Consider the following 20,020-nt stretch of genomic DNA (forward strand, 5'->3'; position numbering starts at 1 on the left):
ATTCTCAATTCCTTGCCTAATTATCCCCAGCATAGAGTTTGCCTTTTTCACAGCTGCCATGTATTGAGTTGTATTTCATGGAACTATCAACTAAGACACCCAAGTCCCTTTCCTCATCTGTGACTGATATCACTGGGCCGTGTAGCGTGTATGTGAAGTTTGGATTTTTTGTCCCTATGTGCATCACTTTGCATTTTGCTACATTGAACTGCATTTGCCATTTCTTAGCCCACTCACCTAATTCATCGGGTCCGCTTGGAGCTCTTCGTAATCCTTTATTGTTTCTCACCTCCCTACATAATTTGGTATCATCCTGCAGGCTTGGCCACCACGCTACCCACCCCTGCTTCCCAGGTCATTTTATGGATTCAGTTAAAAGGCACTGGTCCCAAAATGGATCCTTGGGGGACACCACTCCCGACATCTCTCCATTGTGAGAACTTCCCATTTACACCCACTCTGTGTTTCCTGTTTCTCAACCAGTTTTTAATCCATAGGAGGACTTCCCCTCTTATTCCTTCATTGCTGAGTTTTCTCAACAGTCTCTGGTGAGGAACTTTGTCAAAAGCCTTTTGGAAATCCAAGTAGACAATGTCCACCGGTTCATCCCTGTCCACATGCCTGTTTACACCCTCAAAGAACTCTAGTAAGTTTGTAAGACAGGACTTGCCTCTGCAAAAGCCATGCTGACTCTTCCTCAGCAGGTCCTGCTTTTCTACATGTTTTATAATTGTATCTTTAATTATAGATTCTATTAATTTACCAGGAACAGATGTCAAACTGACTGGGCTGTAATTTTCTGGGTCCCCCCTAGATCCTTTCTTAAAGATTGGTGTGACATTGGCCATCTTCCAGTCTTCAGGGATGGAGGCTGATTTCAGGGATAAGTTGCATATTAAAATGAGAAGATCAGCAATTTCATGCTTGTGCTCTTTAAGAACTCTTGGATGAATGCAATCTGGGCCAGGGGATTTGGTAGCATTTCGTTTATCAATGGCTGCCAGAACTTCTTCCTTGTCTACCACTATCTTCACTAGTTGCTTGGATTCGCCTCCTAGGAAACTTGGTTCAGGTGCAGGAATTTTCCTCACCTCCTCTTGGGTGAAGACAGATGCAAAGAATTCATTTAGCTTCTCTGCAATCTCTGTGTCATCTTTTAGCACACCTTTTGTTCCTTTACAATGTAACTTGGATGCTTCTTCCCTAACTGGCTTCCCCTGCGCTTTTGATGTGCTTGAAGAACTGTTTGTTGCTGATCTTCCATGTTCCTTGTCCATCTGCATTTTTCCAGTTATAATAGGGATATTTAAAATCGTGCATTACCACTAAGTTTTTTTGCCTTGGCATTGGCCTCTCTAATTTCTTTTTTGCATCTCAGAATCCTCTTGTGTGCTTTGAGTCAGGAAGGACAATAATATATTCCCAATATTAAAGCTATCCTTCATCCCTATTATTGAAATCTTGAATTGCTTCTGTAGGGGATTCAGCTCCACTGCATTGTCTATTTTATGTGACACTATGCTCTCTTTGACATAGAGGGCAACCCCACCTCCAATGCATGCATGTCCTATTCTTCCTGTATAGCTTTTCTGTAACCTGGGATAACAGCATCCCATTGGTTCTCCTCATTCCACCATATTTCACCAAATTACCCCGCCTATATCAATATCCTTCAAAACTCTGTACTCTTAGCTCTGACTTTAGTCCAAAGGCTTCTACTATTAGCAGAGATACACCTGTGTACTCTGTCTCTGTCCCTTAACCTGGGATTATATGTACTTTGCCCTCTAGCCTTTTGTAAGAACTTACCATCACATATCCACGTACTATGCTCCTAAACGTATGTAGTTGGTTAGAAAAACCTCCCTCTCTATCTTGCATCCCCATGGACGCTGTATTCCGAATAAAGTCACCTCAGCTCCCTGTCGACTTTCCCCCAGGGATCAGTTCGAAAGCTATTCGCCACTTTTTTAATATTGAGCTCCAGCAGCTGGTTTCCTCTTTGGATTAGATGAAACCTGTCCCTTTTGTACAGAGCCTGCACCTTATCCCAAAAAGAGTTCCCCAGTTCTCCTGACTAATCCCACCCAAGAACCCTTCGCGCCCATACCACCTTCTAATCCATGCCTTTGGGGCCACTGTGTATCTCTGCTTGCCTAGCTTCGCCTGGCCAATGGAACAGGTAAACGCATTTCTGAAAATGCCACCTTAGGGGTCCTGGACTTTAACCTGCTATTACCTAGCAGCCTAAATTTAGCTTCCAGATCCTCCCGGCTACATTTCCCAATGTCATTGGTGCCAATGTGGACCACAACTGCTGACTCCACCCCAGCACTGTCTAACAACCTATCTAGATGAAGCGTGACATCCACAACCTTTGCACCAGGCAGGCAAGTCACCATGCGGTCATCACACCTCTCACAAACCCAACTCTCTACATTCCTAATAATTTAATTGCCTACTACGAGGAGCCCCCCACCTCCCTGAGGGGTATCCTTAGTGTGAGAGGATATCTGATTGCCAGCTAAGGAAGGGGTCCCATCTAAGGGAGCATCTTCCACCCCCTCCGACTGGCACCCTCCATCCCCCAGACTCTTATTCTCCATGACATCTGAAGAGATGTCACTCTGGGAGTGGGATCCAGCTTTTAGGTCCCTGAAAGCGTCGTCTGTCACTCTCTCTGCCTCTCTCAGCTTCTCCAGGTCTGCCACCTTGGCTTCAAGAGAATGCACATGTTTCCTGAGTGCCAGGAGCTCATTGCAGCAAGGGCACACCCATGACTTCTGTCCCAGTGGCAGATAGTCATACATGTGACACTCAGTGCAAAACACTAGAAAGCCCCCACCCCCCTGCTGGCTTCCTGCCTTCATATCTAATTCTGTTTAGATAGTCAAATATTGAACTATTAATGGGTGCCTCCCCCTGGAACGTTCTGTACCTTGTAGTATCCCTCAAGATATGCTCTTATTTAGTAAATCACCTGCATTGGCACTAACAGCTAATAGGAAGCCCCACCTCTCAGCAGCCTTAGCAGTCCTACCAAACAGCAGCCCCAGGACACAGTGAGACAAAATAGAAAGCCCCTGTTAAAAGTACACTGTTTAAAAAGAAGTAGCTTTGATAAAAGCCTTCCAAAATGAAAACCAGAGCTCACTCAGCCCTTTCTCTCCCAGTCCTCTTCTCCAATGCTTCTCCTCTGTGCTGCTTCCTCACTGAGGAACACAGATAATAGAAAGACCCACCTCTCAGCAGCCCCACCTCTCAGCAGCCTCAGCAGTCCACCAATCAGCAGCCCCAGGACAAAGAGAAAAAAATTAGAAAGCCCCTGTTAAATGTACACTGTTTAAAAAGATGTGGCTTTGAGAAAAGCCTTCCAAAATGAAAACACACTTCCCTCTGTGATACACCTCTGAAGATGCCAGCCACAGATGCAGGCAAAATGTTAGGAACAAGATCCATCAGACCACAGCCACACAGCCTAGAAAACCCACCAGGACCAGTACTACAACTGATTTGCAGGCTCTCACTTTAAATTTTTGGGTTGTATTTCCTGTAACAAGATGTATCTACATGCTGGACTTGCATACAATTTGAAACTGTTAATCCCACAATTATTGGTCTTTTATGACGCTGGTACATATTTTAAGCTTCTCAGTTGCATATTGGAACAGTGTTGCCATGTATGCAGTGTCCTGGCTAACAGGGAACTCAGCAACTGTCTTTGAAGTGTTAAGGTGAAGCTGCTGTCATCAGAATTTTGACAAGGCTGCAATGTCTCTTGTCCCCAGCCCAGCAATTGCTCTCAGCAGTAGCTCAGAGATAGCAGTGTTCCATTAGGATAGAATGAGCATTTCTGAATAAACATAGCTCCATTTCACAAACAAAGAGAAAGTTTCAGAACCAACATGTGCCATATGCTGGTGCAACCTCCTGCCAGACTCCCATGGTTCTTTTACTCACACAAAGTTTTCCTAATAGCTGTCTTGATATTTTGATGCTGGAGTGCAGGGGCTGAGAATCCTTGAAAGGGACCAAATTTTCATAGATGATTTTCGCCCCTCTCAAATTGAGTGCATAAAGATCTGTTTTAGAATTGATACTAAACTAACAATAATCTTTCCATCTCCATTACGTTGAGGATTCTGTTCCTCATTAGGGGCAAATCACAAACTATGATGATTTTGTCTACATAGCTAAAATAAGGCTGAATAGGTTGAAAATTAGCAGGATTATTTAAAAGTTAAGGTATCAGTTATGATATCTGTGCAGCAGAGCAGATTTGGTGATGAGGAAGAATCTAGTGAGTCACATCTTGTGAGTACCTGCACCCAGTACTTCTTTCCCCACAAATCTTCACTGTTCCCAGGTTGTACTGCATCCAAACTTTTCCTGATTTGTTACAGCAGCTTCTCAGAGACCAGGAAGGCTGTAAATGGCAATGAGGAGTCATCTATAGTCACATGATAAGACATGGATCCGCTCACAGCTGTAATCATTCCTGATGTATTATGCTCCTCCTCCCCCTTTCTTGTTTGATCTACTTCTCTGAAATAGGCTATACCCTTCAATTATTACATTCCAATCATGAGACTCGTCCCATCAGGTTTCAGTGGTGCCTATTATATCATATTTGCTTAGCCATGTTAAGAGTTCAAGTTCATCTTGTTTATTTCCCATGCTCTGTGCATTAGTGTAGAGACTTCGAAAGCCACGGTTCATGCCCTCTGGCTGCTTATTTAAGGTTTTATCCCTCACACTGTTCATGAACTATTCGTTCAGTTCTTTCCGTAACCTTCAAACTATAATCTCCAGCACTTGATGAACTCCTGCCTACTTGAATACTGTCTCCCTCCTCCACATAATTCAGTTTAAAGCCCTTCAGATAAAGTTTGTGAGCTGCCTAGCAAATGTTTTTCTACCTAAAGAAGAAGAAGAGTTTGGATTTATATCTCCCCTTTCTCTCCTGCAGGAGACTCAAAGGAGCTTACAATCTCCTTGCCCTTCCCCCCTCACAACAAACACCCTGTGAGGTAGGTGGGGCTGAGAGAGCTCCGAGAAGCTGTGACTAGCCGAAGGTCACCCAGCTAGCATGTGTGGGAGTGTAAAGGCTAATCTGAATTCCCCAGGTAAGCCTCCACAGCTCAGGCGGCAGAGCAGGGAATCAAACCTGGTTCCTCCAGATTAGATACACGAGCTCTTAATCTCCTACGCCACTGCTGCTTCTGAGGTGCAACCCATCTTTTGCCAGTAGTCCCTCTTCATGAAACCAAAACTTTCTTTGTGGCACCACCTGTGAAGCCATTTGTTACCTCTACTATTCATCTTTCCCTCTCTGGGCCATGGCCGTTTCCGCACGGGCGGAATATGGCGGCCTGGGGACGGCAAAAACGCTGTCCCCAGGCCACCATTCGCACAGGAGGCGCAGCTGCTGCGCAGCCGCGCCGCCCTCGTGCCGTCCGACCGGCGCCAAGCCGGCGTTTCCAGAGTGCACTTGGAAACGCACTTTCCTGGAAACGCCGGCTGGGAGCCGCTGCCGTGCAAACGGCAGCAGCTTCCAGGCGCTTCCCCCCCACTCCTTCCCTTCACTTACCTTGTCCCCGGCCCTCCGGCGCATCGCCGAGGCCTGGGGACACGCCCCCCTACCCTGCGACGCTGCAGCAGGCGCGCAGGGCCGGGGGAGCGTGTCCCCTGGCCTCGGCGATGTGCCAGATGGCCGCGGGACTGGTGAGTCGCTGTGATGACGGTGCAGCTCTGCGCCGTCGTCCCAGCTTCCGGTCCCGAACCGTCCATGCGGCGACGGTCCTGAAGCGTCATCAGGGTCGGGCGTGCTTTCTTATGCCGCCGACCCAACCGCTTATCTGCCTTCCATCGCGGGCGGCCCATGCTTTTCAATGGGGAGGTAAGGGGATGAAATGAGCCACCCTCTAAAGTGCATCCAGATTCTTCAACTTCCTTCCCAGAGCCTGAAAATCCCTTCTAATGTCCTAAAAGCTACGTCTTACAGTGACATTTGTTCCCATATGGATCAAAAGGAAGGGGCAACAATCAGTAGGCTTGACAAGTCTTGTCAGCCTCTCTGTAACATCTCAGATTTTTGCCCCAGTGAGACTGCACACCTCTCGGCATCTTGTCAGGCCTGCAAATGACCATTTCTGTTCCCTTCAACAAGGAGTCTCCTACTTCTACCACCTGCCTTTTCTGGGGTTTTGCAGCTGCCATTTCATGGGCTGAGACAGCCAAACCACTTTTACACCATGAGGGCTAACACACTTGTCCTAAGACAGCAGTGCATTTTAAATCTTTATAATGAAAATTCATGTGTTAACATACATACAAAAGTACTCCTTGAGTCTCTAAACCAAATAATGCTATCTGCTTACAATATAAATAATACAAATATTAGCAACTTGTAAATAATCTATCACTATTCCACAAACATGTTTGGGCTGACCAAACTCTGGTGCATTTGGTTTTGGAATTCCTTCAGTGGCCCAATTCTTATAGCTCTAATATACAGGGCTCTCAAAGGAGTGTGTGTTTAATAATATTTGACTCTGGCTCTTCCGGGACTACAGCCAACTGCTTTCTCACAGTCCATTGCTTTGTCACTGAGCTCCAGGAAATGAGACCTAGTGTCTGGAACCTCTACATCATGTCCAGGCTCTAACTCACCTTCTATTGTGTCCTCCAAGATTGCTGCTTACAGACAAACAAAAAAACCTGCATCTACTGCTTGGGGCACAACACTACCTCAATGAGAATGCTGAAGACAGCTGAATGGCAGTTAAATAGAGGTGGTGACTCACCAGAAGCCCCACCTCTGAGAAGCCTGAGGCAATTACTTAGCCAGGACAAAGAACCCTACTCCCACACACAAAAGCCCTCTCAAGCCCCCCAAAAGCAAACACACAAGTCCTCCAAAAATGCACTCATTTAAAAATTTGACCTTAAGAGTACCCCCCCCCCCCACAAAAGCACAGCTCACCTTTTGCTTTCTGCTTGTTCCTTTTCTGCTTCCTCCCAGAGTTCAGGGTGTGTACCTCTGCTTTGATGATTAGATTCATATCCAATCTAAATCACCATTCCAATAGTTGACCTGACTGTATTCTGACTTTATGAACGTGTAATTTTGTAAATTGCTTTGGAAATCCAAAAAGCAAGTGAAAAAACAGGGTACATAACAAATTAAAACAATGAAACATCTTAAAAGGAAAAAAACCCTGCTTGTGCTTTCCTCTAGGAAGATTCTATTTTGCCCCTTCCTTCAAAATTATAACACAGCTATCTAAACTCAATAATCAAATATAATCAAATATGATTTCATCTTACAGTTGTCTACATACATCAGGAAATTAAGACAAGTATTACTTATACATTACTGTACAAAATTTTATTATCAGAGATAACATTCAAATGTGTTCAGCTTAAAATACAGAATAAAGTTTCTCATTTAGAAAAAAGCCATTTAATGAGTCCTTAGCATGGAATAAAAATTTCACATTGAATACATCTGGTTCAGTATTTATAGAATAGTTTTAAAGGCATATTGTAGAAAAATACTTGCACTAAATGGTAATACAAACTCATATTTTATTTGGTCAATGCTTTAAATTTCTTGGCAATGCTTCTATTTACCAGGAATATTTACTGAAAATGTGCCCATTCTTACCCACAAATGCCAGGATGACAAAGAAACAAATGAACATAGTAGTAAAAGATTTTTTTAAATAGAATTATTTTGAGACACCAGTTTTATGATCCAGTCTATATATCTTTATGTTAAAGAGGGGAAAAAAACACCAGACCTTGATCATCCAGGCTTGCCCACTATTGTCAGATCTCTGAAGCTAAGCATGGTCAGCCCCAGTTAGTATTTGGAAGGTAGATGAAGAAATACAGAGGCAGGCTATGGCAAACTACCTATAAATATCTCTTGCCTTTGAAACCCCTATGAGATCGCCAGAAGACTGTTGCAATTTGATGGCAACCCCCCTCCCCCCAATGCTTTATGGATTATATTACGTAGAAGCAAATTACTTGACTAACTTAGCACAGCGTTTAAAAACGTGCTACAATTGGAGTTTGTGGTATTATTTCTGCAGTCCTGAGATGGCGTATAATTGCTGTGCTTCTCTGAAGGCTGGATTTAAACATGTGATCAAGTAGTTCTAAATGCGACTTCAATCAAACCTTTATTAGCATTCAGCCCCATACAAGGGGGAGAATCCACCTCTGGGAGTGGCACTGGGCTGTGCTGGCAGATTGGTCCTCCCCTGGGCCCCCACTGTGGTCACAGTGGAAATGGTCTGGGGACATGGGGATAAGCCAATGCTAATACCTGGCCATTGCCCCATTATGCTGGTAGTCAGGGCTTAGGACATTAAGCCCAATAGGGGCTTTCTGGCAGCAGGGAGAATTTTTTGTGTGTGTCTTCTGCCTCCCCATGCTGCTGGAAAGCCCCCTTGGGAACAGTGGGGTGATACAACTATGGCACCTTGGCTGGGTGCCCAGCCGTTTGGTTGGGGCTGATAGTGATATAAACCATAAAATAAAATCAGCATTAAAATGAGACACTGGACCTTTTAAGAAGGAAATGGCAACAGGAGTGCATTATCACTGATGACCATGAAGAACTGACAGACCCTGGGGGTAGCTGCCCCCGCCCTGGCTCTGGACGGAGTCACCTGATTTTGCGATCTCACAGTCTCCTCGAGAGCAACTGAAGTGCCTTCGGCCATATTGGCAACTGATGTGCTTTGTCCCGCGTGAGCAGCCAAAGTGCTGTGTGCTCCCTGGGCCACCTGCCCCCTTGAGTCTGACATGACACTGTTGCTTGAGTGCCGAGACTGAGGGGCATCGTCAGACATTGGCCTATCCCGGGCCTCTAAGGCTGTTTCTACCACAACTGGAGTCCGTCCGGTAGTGTTTTTCAGCCTTTTTACATTTTGTCGCCATAGTCCTGCTAAGCAGACTCAGGGACAACCGCAGCCCTATTATTCTATTTTTTAAAATTTTTATTTATTTATTTTTATATCTTTGCCAATATGGATGCTAATTAGTGAACTAATTAGAAAGGAGACTAACCCTAAAATAGGCTAGGTATATAACCTACCAACCCCTTCCGACTAACTGGGAAAAATTGGCCCCTTACAACAAGTCACTGTATGGAGAACTGTATGGAGAACTGGAAAATCAGTTAACCAATCAGCCACCGTGGAAAAACTGCCCAGTAACAAGGACCTAAAATGGCTTCTGTAAACTGCCTGGCAACCGAAGGCTCAAAATGGCCACCGTCACCCTCCTCTACTTCTTTTGGTGCCCAGCCTCTGCTCTGGGCCTACTTGACCCGCACAAGGCCCCATGCAGGGCAGCCACTGGTGGCCGTGGAGGGTCCCCTTCGTTTTGGGGAGGGGGGTCTACAGTACACCCTCCAACAGACCCCCTCCTGGAGCTCCCTCCCGTACCTATTGCCTGCGTGGTTTTACAGCCCCGCCAATGGCATGGGCCGACGAGCGGCGAACCTGCCGCCCACGGAGCCTTTCTGGTCCCACCAGCCTCGATCTAAAGGGCCCCGATAAATGCCACGGGCATGGGCCGACAAGTGGTGAACCAGCCGCCCACGGAGCCTAATGATCGTAGTCTGGCTGCGTGAGGGCGCCGGGAGATTCCCCTCTCGCTGCCCAGGGGAATCTCCCTCCCCCACTCCTCTCGGTTCCCTCCGTGTTGGTGTCCGGCCTGGACGAAGCCTCAGGCCCAGCCAGCTGTGAACTGGAGCAACCGCTTTGCAAACTGGAGCAATCGCTCCGCTCACCGGCAGCCTTGTAAGGAGGCTGGGCTGGGCTGAGCCGGGCATTGGCTTAAATAGCCTGCCCGGCTCCCTTGTCACGTCACGGTTCCCACTCCTGTCATGTGACCTGTCGATCTGACGACGGGGAGGTGAGCCGATCATTCCTTCCTCCCCTGCAGCAACAGCGCCCCGGGTAAGCCCTGGTGCACTTTTAATCAAACAACAGGAATGCACTTAAAATATGAATCTAAAACTAGCAATTCTACATAGCATAGTAATGTAAAGCTGGGCAAGAGTTCAGTGTACAGTAGTGCTCTGTTCAAACTATTTGTTTTAGTAATTGGAAATCTTGCTCATGCACACAGGAATCTCTAAGACAGGGAATCAACGCACATACAGAATGAAAGAGAAGTGGTATTAGTTTCAAAATAAAAACACATCCCATCCCAATAAGCCCTGTTGTTTATTCAAGTTCTAATGCACACATAGAACATGTATGTGCTCAAGGGTTTCCTACTAATTTGTCCCAGCAAATACAGCATGGTGCAAGGATCCAGTCATTCAGTGCACAGCAGATATAGAACCTGGACTACAAAGATGTTGAAAAAGATTTTGCTTAAACTCTAAAATATAGACACAGAATGTTCAAAAGAAACCCCTCCTTTGTTGCACTCACCCTTTATCTACAGCATATTTCTGTTTTGTGATGCTAAGAGCTGTTCTTTTTTAGGGGAGCATGTGCTTTGTTATCAATCATTTATTGGCACTTCCATTTGTACAGCACTTGTAGAATCAGAGAACCAGATATCCAGATAATGTGCTTCATAATTGTATTCAGTTTCTGTAAAAATGGGGGAGGGGTTTGAACCTTTTCTGCACAATTTTAGATTCAGGATTTGTGATTTCTTATAATATTGTTCACAGAAATATCTGCTTTATTTGCAGATCATGACAACACAGCAAAATTATATTTTACATATACATTAGCCAGCCTTTTTACAAAGAACATATATGATGGGTAGTTTCTGGATGCAGCAAAGCTTTCATTGGTCCTGTATAGAGGTGAGGTTTTAATGAACTGTCTGTAATAAAGTGAAAGCTGACACACTATTGATAATACAGTATTCTAAACTTGGCAGATCATATTGTTATGATGGGTCATAGTAATTTTGTAGTAACATTTAGCATCTATGTAGTGCTTTAAGTGTTCAAACTGCTTAATATAGAGTATCTCACTAATCCTAGCAACAACCATTTAAGATAGGACAGTATTATTGTTCCTGTCCTGTAGATTGGGGAAAATGATAGTGAAACATCCCCTAATAGCCACTTAGTGACTGTGGAAGATTTGAACTAGGGACCTTTGCTAAGTTCATCACTCATACTGTGAGTTACTACGTTGTCAGTTACTAAATGAAACAAACAAATATTGAGTCAAGTTACCTGTAATTGCAAGCATACATATAAATATGTAAACATTCATTAAGCATTTTTAAACATCGTAATAGGGATTATTTTTTGTCCAAAAGAGTATCAAGGTGCATGTTCATTTAAACTGCTCTGGATAATTCACAAATGGAGAGCTAATGCCCCCATCCAATACATTTAATAGACACATTCTGAACAATGGGGTGTATCTTATCCCATCCTACTACAGTAAGCCAGTTTTCAACCTAAAGAGGCTTCCTCCAACTTAAATGAATACTTATCCAATAGAAAAGCCACAAGTTGGAGGAAGGCTCCTTGGAGGATGATTGCATCCACACTAATATATATATTATAGGTGATAGTAACTTTCCATTTTCTCTACTTTATACTGAGATAATCAACCGATAATTCCACTATGAGTTTTCCAAGCTCAGTCCACAGTTTGTATGACGCCAAGATAGAACACACACACAGTACAAAAGATTCACAGAATTACCACCCAATATTGTTCAGACTGGAGAAAGCAGTAGCAACCATAGAAGACAACTTGTCATGCCACAACTTGCCCTGGGGTGAGGGGGAGGACCATGATAAAACTGAGTGGAATGCCTTTGACCATCCCATAATCCAGGAGTCTTTTGCATTTAAACTTTTTGATACCAATGGTCTTGGGCAAACCTGACACTACTGGATTGTGACCCTACGGACACATCCTTTTGTAGCATGAATACCACATTTATAAGAAATATCTTCTGCCACAATTTTACCACAACTGAAACATATTCAAGGGAATATGAGTCAAATCATGTCCATTAATATCTTGAACTAGCATAATAAATAATCAGGATTACAAAAAATCTGGCAGTATCTCACATTTTAAAATCTGTGTAGTTCATGGTGTTGAAAAATGCAACTAAAGCCAGTAAAGTGACACTATAGCCCAGTTAAAAATTCAGTGGGGGAGGAATGTTATCACCATGTCCTAGAACCACAAAGACAATGGCAGCCAGGAGAAGCCAGAATAACTTTTAATGTGTTTTGGTGTTTGAAGAGTGGTACAGGCTCATAATTTAAGAATGAATTCTGGCTAACATCAGCGAAGCAGAGAGTTGAACCAAAAAGCAATAATTTTGCAACAACCTCATTGGAAAGCCTCATAAAATTCCATGTATTTTATACATTGATTCAAAAACAGTGAAACAGTGAAATTGAAGTTTATTTTTAACTATGGTTAGTTTGTGAAACCAGTCTTGAGCTCACAGCCATAATTATGAAGATGTATTATATCTGGAAAAACAAAACGAAACTAAATTTCTCGTTACCCTGAGTTCTGAAATATAAATTGAAGAAGAGCTACTTTTTATATTCCACTTTTTTCTTCCTTAAGGAATCTCAAAGCAGCTTACAAGTACAATCCCTTCCTCTCCCCACAACAGGCACCTTGTGAGGTAGGTGGGGTTGAGAGAATTCTGAGAGAACTGTGACTAGTCCAATGTCACCCAGCAGGTTTCATGTGGAACAGTGAGGAATCAAATTCAGTACTCCTGATTAGAGTCCACTGCTCTTAACAACTATATCACACTGACTCCCAGTTGGGATTTCTGTTATAAAAGTATTTTACAGAAGTCGCAGAGATAAAATTGAAAAGGGACAAATGGCACTAATGATTATACCTGGTGACATTTCAACATGTTACAGAATCAACTGCTTATGCCTTCAGCCTTGAAAATGTATTCACAACTTTGAACCTAATACTCTTAGCTGCAAAATTTGTACAAAATTCAGAGAAAGCAAGAGCACCTGAAGACAATCTGCAATTCTAATTCAGATTGATGCAATGATATGTTAGTTTGCTATGGCAAACCTCCTTGGCAAAACTTGGTTTTGCACAACTTACGTTTTGGAACCATGTAATGGTTATGGTACCCAAAAATATTATGAATAAACTAAAGGGAAATTCTGGGCAAATAAAAAAATTGGTAAATAAAAGTATGATACAAGTGTTATCAGGAGAATAGATATTAGTGGCTATGAGAATAACTGCTTTGCTGTAATTTTGAATTTGTAGTTCTGTCACTGAAGAGCACAATCATATTAATAAACCAGCTAAATGCTTCCATGTTTATCCAAATTTAATGTTATAAAAATATTATGTAAAAATTCATGAAAGTTGTGACTCTGGTGTGTTTAAACTATATTGGTGAACAACTGTCCAGAGTAAAAGAATCACATTGCAAAAGGTTCTTGTGAGTGATTCATATTTTAGTTATATGCAAAATTATAATCTACGTATCATCTGCATGAATATTGTTATTGTAGTCATTCATTTTATTAAAGTTTGGAACTCAAAACATTGGGAAACTCATAAAAGCAGCTTTCATGAGAGATTAATGCGCTTTGAACAATACATTTTGGCTTCTTTTTCACTTGTATTTCAGTATCTGAGCCACTGGTGCATACTGTTAGCCATATCTGTTTTCATGAAGAGTAAAATCCAGAGAATAAAGAAATGCATTTAAGTCCCACTGATTTCAGTGGAAGAAGCTAAACCATATGCTTACCTTTCCCAGTGAATTAGGTCTCTTTCTCTTACATAATACAACAAGGGGTATTGGTGTGGAATAAAGGCAACCAGTATCTTGGGAAACTGATTTTGGCCGGTTCTTTTTTACATTAGTTTACTATCAACAAAAGATCAGATATGTGTAGTTTCTAACAGTGGACCAATGCCTAGTAATCAAATGTATTAACAGAGAACTCACCATGTGCAAGAAGAGCATTTATATTTTTTTCTTGAAAGGACTTCAGAATTGACTTATGTTGTGAATCTAATATGCAACACGGTACCAAATCAAAGTAACAAAGTAGGTATTATCTGAGTGCATTTCTTCAGGTTAGCAAACTCCCTTGAATTTTTTCTACAACAAAGTGCAAAACACATCAATTAGATTTTTAAATACCTACAGTCTTGTGATACTTCTATGATATAAATTATTTGTATCAGGGATAACCAACCTTTTCAAGCCTTTTGGCACATTGGAATTATATCATAGCACGGTGGGAGAAGCAACAACATGCATGCTACAGGAGGCAGAGCCAGCCACAAAATGATTGCCACAGCTTAACTTTAGTAATACATTGCAGATCCTTGCAGCTGCCACCAAAGCAACATTTTAAAAAATCTACACAGCCAATTAAATGTCCCATAGTCAATCAGAAGCCTTGCTGGGCAAAAGCCCTCATGGCCCCACCCACTTTCTAAAAACACTTGGTGGGTACCACAAAAGGTGTCAGCAAGTGCCATGGCTCTTTCAGGCAATTCACTCCCCACCCCACCCCACCCCACCCCCAACCAACAGCACGAAGAAGGTCTGCTTCTTATCCATTTTATGGTGAAACTGTTATACCTTTATTTGTCTCTGTGCCATTTCTGTGGCTAATCTTCCATTCCTAGGATTCTCTTACTAATTTGGCAGCAAAGACAGAGATATATGTCCTTATTCTGTCTCATGCAATGAAATCATGAGGATTGAGTACGAAAAGTAGAATAATTATTCTACTCATACTACTTTTAAATTGCCTTGGAATGTGTGAGTTGTGCTACTCTAATGTTACCAACCCACAGTTTAGTCACTCTCTATATACAAATAACACCAGACATGATTAAACATTGTATGTCTTTGATGCAGAAAGGAACAGCATTTGAATAGAGTACAAATACTGACTACAGTCAAACACTTCACTAATGTCCATACACTAATTTAAGTAAGAACAACACATCCCACCAAGTTTTCTTAAAGACTGTCTCCCTACAATGGCCAGTCAATGAAGAAAATTAAAGCTCATGAGCCTTATGGACTTCAATTAATAATGACTCCCTTATATGGTGGAAAAGGCTCAAAGCTTAGAACCCTGGAAATTTTTGATAAGTACAATTCCTTAGAAACAACTACTTTGTATTTGGGTGCTGTGTGGTTTCCGGGCTGTATGGCCGTGTTCTAGCAGCATTCTCTCCTGACGTTTCGCCTGCATCTGTGGCTGGCATCTTCAGAGGATCTGAGTTGGGAAAGCAAGTGGAGTATATATATCTGTAGGAGTGTCCAGGGTGGGTGGAGAAACATAGTCTGTGAGTAACAAAGAAGGCAACCAGGTCAATAGTTGGGGGCATCTGAATAGCCTTCGACAATACTTTGTATTTGATTTTTTGCATCCAATACAGGCAGCTTTACAGTCCACCAAGCTATTGGCTTCTAGCCAAGCTCCCACTTCTGTATCATGTGAAAAATATGTGTAGTTTCAGTCAAAATGTTGCTATTTTCCACATTAGATGTTATGGGAATTTACTAGTTCCACAGATAGAAAAGCGCATGGGACAATAGCGGGAAAAAAGCTTTTGCATCTTAGCAAGCCCATTATTTTTTGACAAAAAAATGGAAGGAAAAAATAATTAAAGGTTTAGAGAGGCATCACTTGTTTGAAAATACTTTACATGACAGAAGAAAAGTACAGTACTAGATACTGGGTTGGATACAGTGATGCATAAATAGAAAAATAAATCTACTTAGCGTAGCTTTGCTTACAGTGGGAATTATGTGAGGCCTTTGCAACATTTTCTGCTAAACCATGAAGATTGCTAAACTGTTTTCAGTTGGAATGCATTTGGGGGATTATCATATTATATCCTTAACCTATAATCATGTCCCTTATTCTGGTCCAGAACACAATAGACCTCTGTAAAGAGGTATTCATGAGCACAAAAACTCCCAAAACATTATTTAATGGCTTCAAATGGACAATAGTTTCCCTTTACCATTTAGTACCTTTGGGAGCTATTCTGAGAATAAAAACACTGTTATGCTCACTTTCTGAAAATCCACATTTGGTTTCACAAGATCTTGTGCAAGTGGCAATACAATTTACTTGATTTGGCACAAGTGATTACTGCTGTCATCTTCTTGTATTTCAACTTGCACAGGAGTTCTAGTAAGAGCAGAAATGTTGAGGTGGATCTAGCCTATTGTTTTTGAACACAGGCTGCTATACATCGATATTATAGCTCTAAAAGTTGATTAAAATGTGATTCAATTTGATTTTAATAGGTACCTGTTTGCAGGTGAAAGAGGACTCTTACTGACAGGATTTTTCTCTCTTTCTCACAATACTAGAACCAGGGGGCATTCATTGAAAATGCTGGGAGGAAGAATTAGGACTAATAAAAGGAAACACTTCTTCACGCATCGTGTGATTGGTGTTTGGAATATACTGCTACAGGAGGTGGTGATGGTCACTAACCTGGATAGCTTTAAAAAGAGCTTGGACAGATTGATGGAGGAGAAGTCGATCTATGGCTACCAATCTTGATCCTCCTTGATCTCAGATTGCAAATGCCTTAGCAGACCAGGTGCTCAGGAGCAGCAGCAGCAGAAGGCCATTGCTTTCACATCCTGCACGTGAGCTCCCAAAGGCACCTGGTGGGCCACTGCAAGTAGCAGAGTGCTGGACTAGATGCACTCTGGTCTGATCCAGCAGGCTAGTTCTTATGTTCTTAACAGAACTACCTGTCCATTACAATTTAGACCATTTCATAATACACTTTTATTTCTTTTTTTATTTACCTATCCTTCAGTGTTGATGAGGTTTTATTGTTCATCAGCTGCATAACTTGTTATTTCCCTGGCTGAGTAACACCTACTGAATATGTGCTGTTGAGTTCACACAGAAGAAAAATTATACAGATGGGTAATTTATAGATTCAATCCAATCAAATATGTGCACACCCTACCATCTTGAAGGCTGTCTAAACTTATGATCAGAGAGCTACTTTGTTGTTAACTGATCAGTGGTGAATAAAAATTCTCTTTTGAAATTACAGTATATTGTCAAAGCAATCCATCTCTCAGTAGGTATGGATCATTGACTTATGTAAGGAAGTACATAGATTATAAGTTATATCATACTTTGCAAATCAAAGATAGAGTGTTCTAGCAGTAACTGAGACACAAATGGAGTGCTGTCATAAATGTCCTGTGTCTTGTACAAGTGGCAAATAATCAGATATTGCATGAATGTAGTTTTCACTTCCTTGTTTCCATCCTACCTTGTCTTTGAAATACTGATTGTCATAGTCTTTGTGCTTTTGCATAATGCCCATCTTTGATGTAACAGAAATTCACATACAAAACATGGACACTTTAAGTAAGCATGCTGGATACAGGCAGGGATTGTACAACATACACAAATATTCTGAAGGGTTTCCCTCCCCACCAAATGACAGAAACATGTACATGCACCACTTAAAATCACATTTGGCCATGGTACAATGAGGACTGGGTTTTGAAAGCATTCATGACCTTTTCTCTTTGTCAGAGTATTTTCCCCCTTCCCTTGGCTGTTACAGTTTTGAGGAGATTGGTGCAAAAATATAATATATCTATATCTATATATCCTTCCAAATGGAACTTGTCTTCATTGGATTTCCAGTCACAGGTTCTTGAAATTTCACATTGTGATTCTCCTCTTGCAAAACAAGGTACTAAGTCTCTGTCAGAAACACTGATTAGTGGGTCAATGACTTCCTTAGCCACTGAAATAATTCCTCTTTATAAAGTGTTTGCCACCGGACATTGGCTTCCACAGTTTCCACAGCTCTGGAAAAAGAGGCAGCAGATCCTTCCTCATAGGTCTTTATAAAGTTCTTTAGCTGGAAATACAATTTAATAGTTACTTTGAGGGTTAACAGACATAAATATGCTCTTCAAAGCTTATGAACAAGTCACATACTGAAGACAAAGTTATAAGGTTCTAGTAATATTTTGTAGGGTGATTTGCACTAAGGCAACAGACTGTATCAATTAGGTGTGATGCAATTGCTTCAAATTGTGCTGGAAGATACTGACTTGCCAATGCCTGATTATATTAACATCACTTCCTCCATCTCTCCTGTAGCCCAGCTGCTTTATGTTGCAGACAGCTGGGCTCTTATCAAGGGTTACTCCTACACTGAAAACTAAATCGGGAAAATTGGAAACACTCTTCATGTAGCTTGGGAAGGCAAAGTTAGGCTAAAATAAGCAATCTTAATCACTGAAGAGCTTTAGTTTTCTTCTGTTTAAAAGATGTATAGAATTAAGCTTGAAGAATATATTTCATTCTTTACTGCAAATGAATGGGCATTTATGGATCATTTTGAGAACCTTCTAGAGCAGTAAACAGAATAATTATTCTTAAGTCTCGCAAAAATATAAAATTAGTCTTAGCATTTGCAATAATATAAAATAATATAAAACCATGTTGTAATAAATCAAAGTATTGATTTATAAAAATATTTATATATTGTTTTATAATCATGAAATTCTCAGTGTAATGTATAAGAACAAAAGCAATCTATCAAAAATAACCAGTCATTGAAAACTACAGCAAATAAAATACACACCGAACAATCCTCTGCAGAGTTTCTCCAGATTAAGCTCACTGAGTTCAATGACCTTAGACTGGAATAACTCCGCAGAGGACTGCAGTGAAAAATACTAAGAGTACTAACACATACAATTTAAAGGATCTACTGTGGTAGCAGGTAAAACTCACACAATTTAAGTAAATGGGAATCTAATTTAGCAGCAATAAAAGCCAAAGAATCCCATGAAAGAGAAATTCAGCTGTAAATACATAAACCTAATACATCAATTCATAAACTAAAGGCACATGAGGTGCTAAACATAACAAAGAAATTGCCATATATTTAGTGGTGGAGAGGAAGTTCCTCAAGTGAGGTGATACCACCACAGAAAAAGCCTTGTAACTTGTGAACATTCACCTATCTTCAGTATATAGTAGAATAGTTTTTTGCGAAACAGATTTTTGAGAAAATAGGCAACAAATCAAGCATTTAATCAAACAATCTGTAAATGAACATATCTGCTTTATATAAAGCATATGTAAGGTGTACTTACAACTAGTATTGAAGGAGCACTTGTAGACAACATTGTGTGACAAAATACCCTATGGCTACTATGTGTTACCTTCTTATCAAATATATGAGAACTATAGAGGCAAAGAACACAAATTCATTGCAAATTTTGAGTCTGCATCATATTTACCTCATTTAGTTCACTGTCTGTATTAAGAAATTCTGTGACTCCACTGATAAGTTTGGAATTCATAAATAATGCTTCACCATATCTTCGACAGAAGGGAAAAAGCATAAGTATATACTGAATGAAAACAACTTTAATTATTCAGCCCTTAAAACATTATCAACAACAACAACAACAACAACAACAACAAGCCTTTATTGGCATACAAGTTTAAAACATTATGATTATAGTAACACAACACATAGCAATGCCTTTCCTAAGGTTCTGGTTCAACAGCACAGACCATTGTGGTTGAAACAGAAAATGTACTTGCATGTAAAATTTTAAATTTACTGTGGTGGATTTGAAACCAAGCGAGAAACTGAGGATACAGAGTGAGAAGTGTTTTCCCTAACACCTCAACCTCATCTTAGTTTGGAAGAAGGGCTGGTTGTGAAGATTGTCTACAGCATGAATAAAATGTCTCAGGCCATTTATGCACTTGTAGGCCCCTTCTGCACGGAGGCGGAAGGGGTTGGACCCGGCAACGCTGGGACCGTCCGCATGGACGGTCCCGAAACCAGCTGGGATGACGGCGCAAAGCTGCGCCGTCGTCCGGGCAACTTACCAGCCCTGCGGCCCTCCGGCATGCCGCCGAGGCCAGGGCGGCGCGAGGGCGGCACGGCTGCACTGCAGCTGCGCCCCCTGTGTGAATGGCGGCCTGGGGATGGCG

At 41.7% G+C, this 20,020-nt stretch overlaps 1 protein-coding gene across 1 annotated transcript in view; it reads right to left on the minus strand.

The window, feature by feature from the left end:
- Positions 1-7,375: 7,375 nt before the first annotated feature.
- The window catches only part of TRHDE (thyrotropin releasing hormone degrading enzyme), a 329,142-nt gene continuing 316,497 nt past the window's right edge, over positions 7,376-20,020 (minus strand). Inside the window, exons 18-20 of the mRNA XM_048502230.1 lie at positions 19,312-19,393; positions 17,566-17,915; positions 7,376-14,133 (exon numbers count right to left, since the gene is read on the minus strand). Of these exons, the coding sequence (XP_048358187.1) occupies positions 17,772-17,915; positions 19,312-19,393 (226 nt within the window). The 3' untranslated portion in view covers positions 7,376-14,133; positions 17,566-17,771. The remainder of the gene's footprint in view (positions 14,134-17,565; positions 17,916-19,311; positions 19,394-20,020) is intronic.

Source organism: Sphaerodactylus townsendi, linkage group LG06, assembly GCF_021028975.2.
Source record: "Sphaerodactylus townsendi isolate TG3544 linkage group LG06, MPM_Stown_v2.3, whole genome shotgun sequence".
NCBI classification, from domain to species: Eukaryota; Metazoa; Chordata; class Lepidosauria; order Squamata; family Sphaerodactylidae; genus Sphaerodactylus; species Sphaerodactylus townsendi.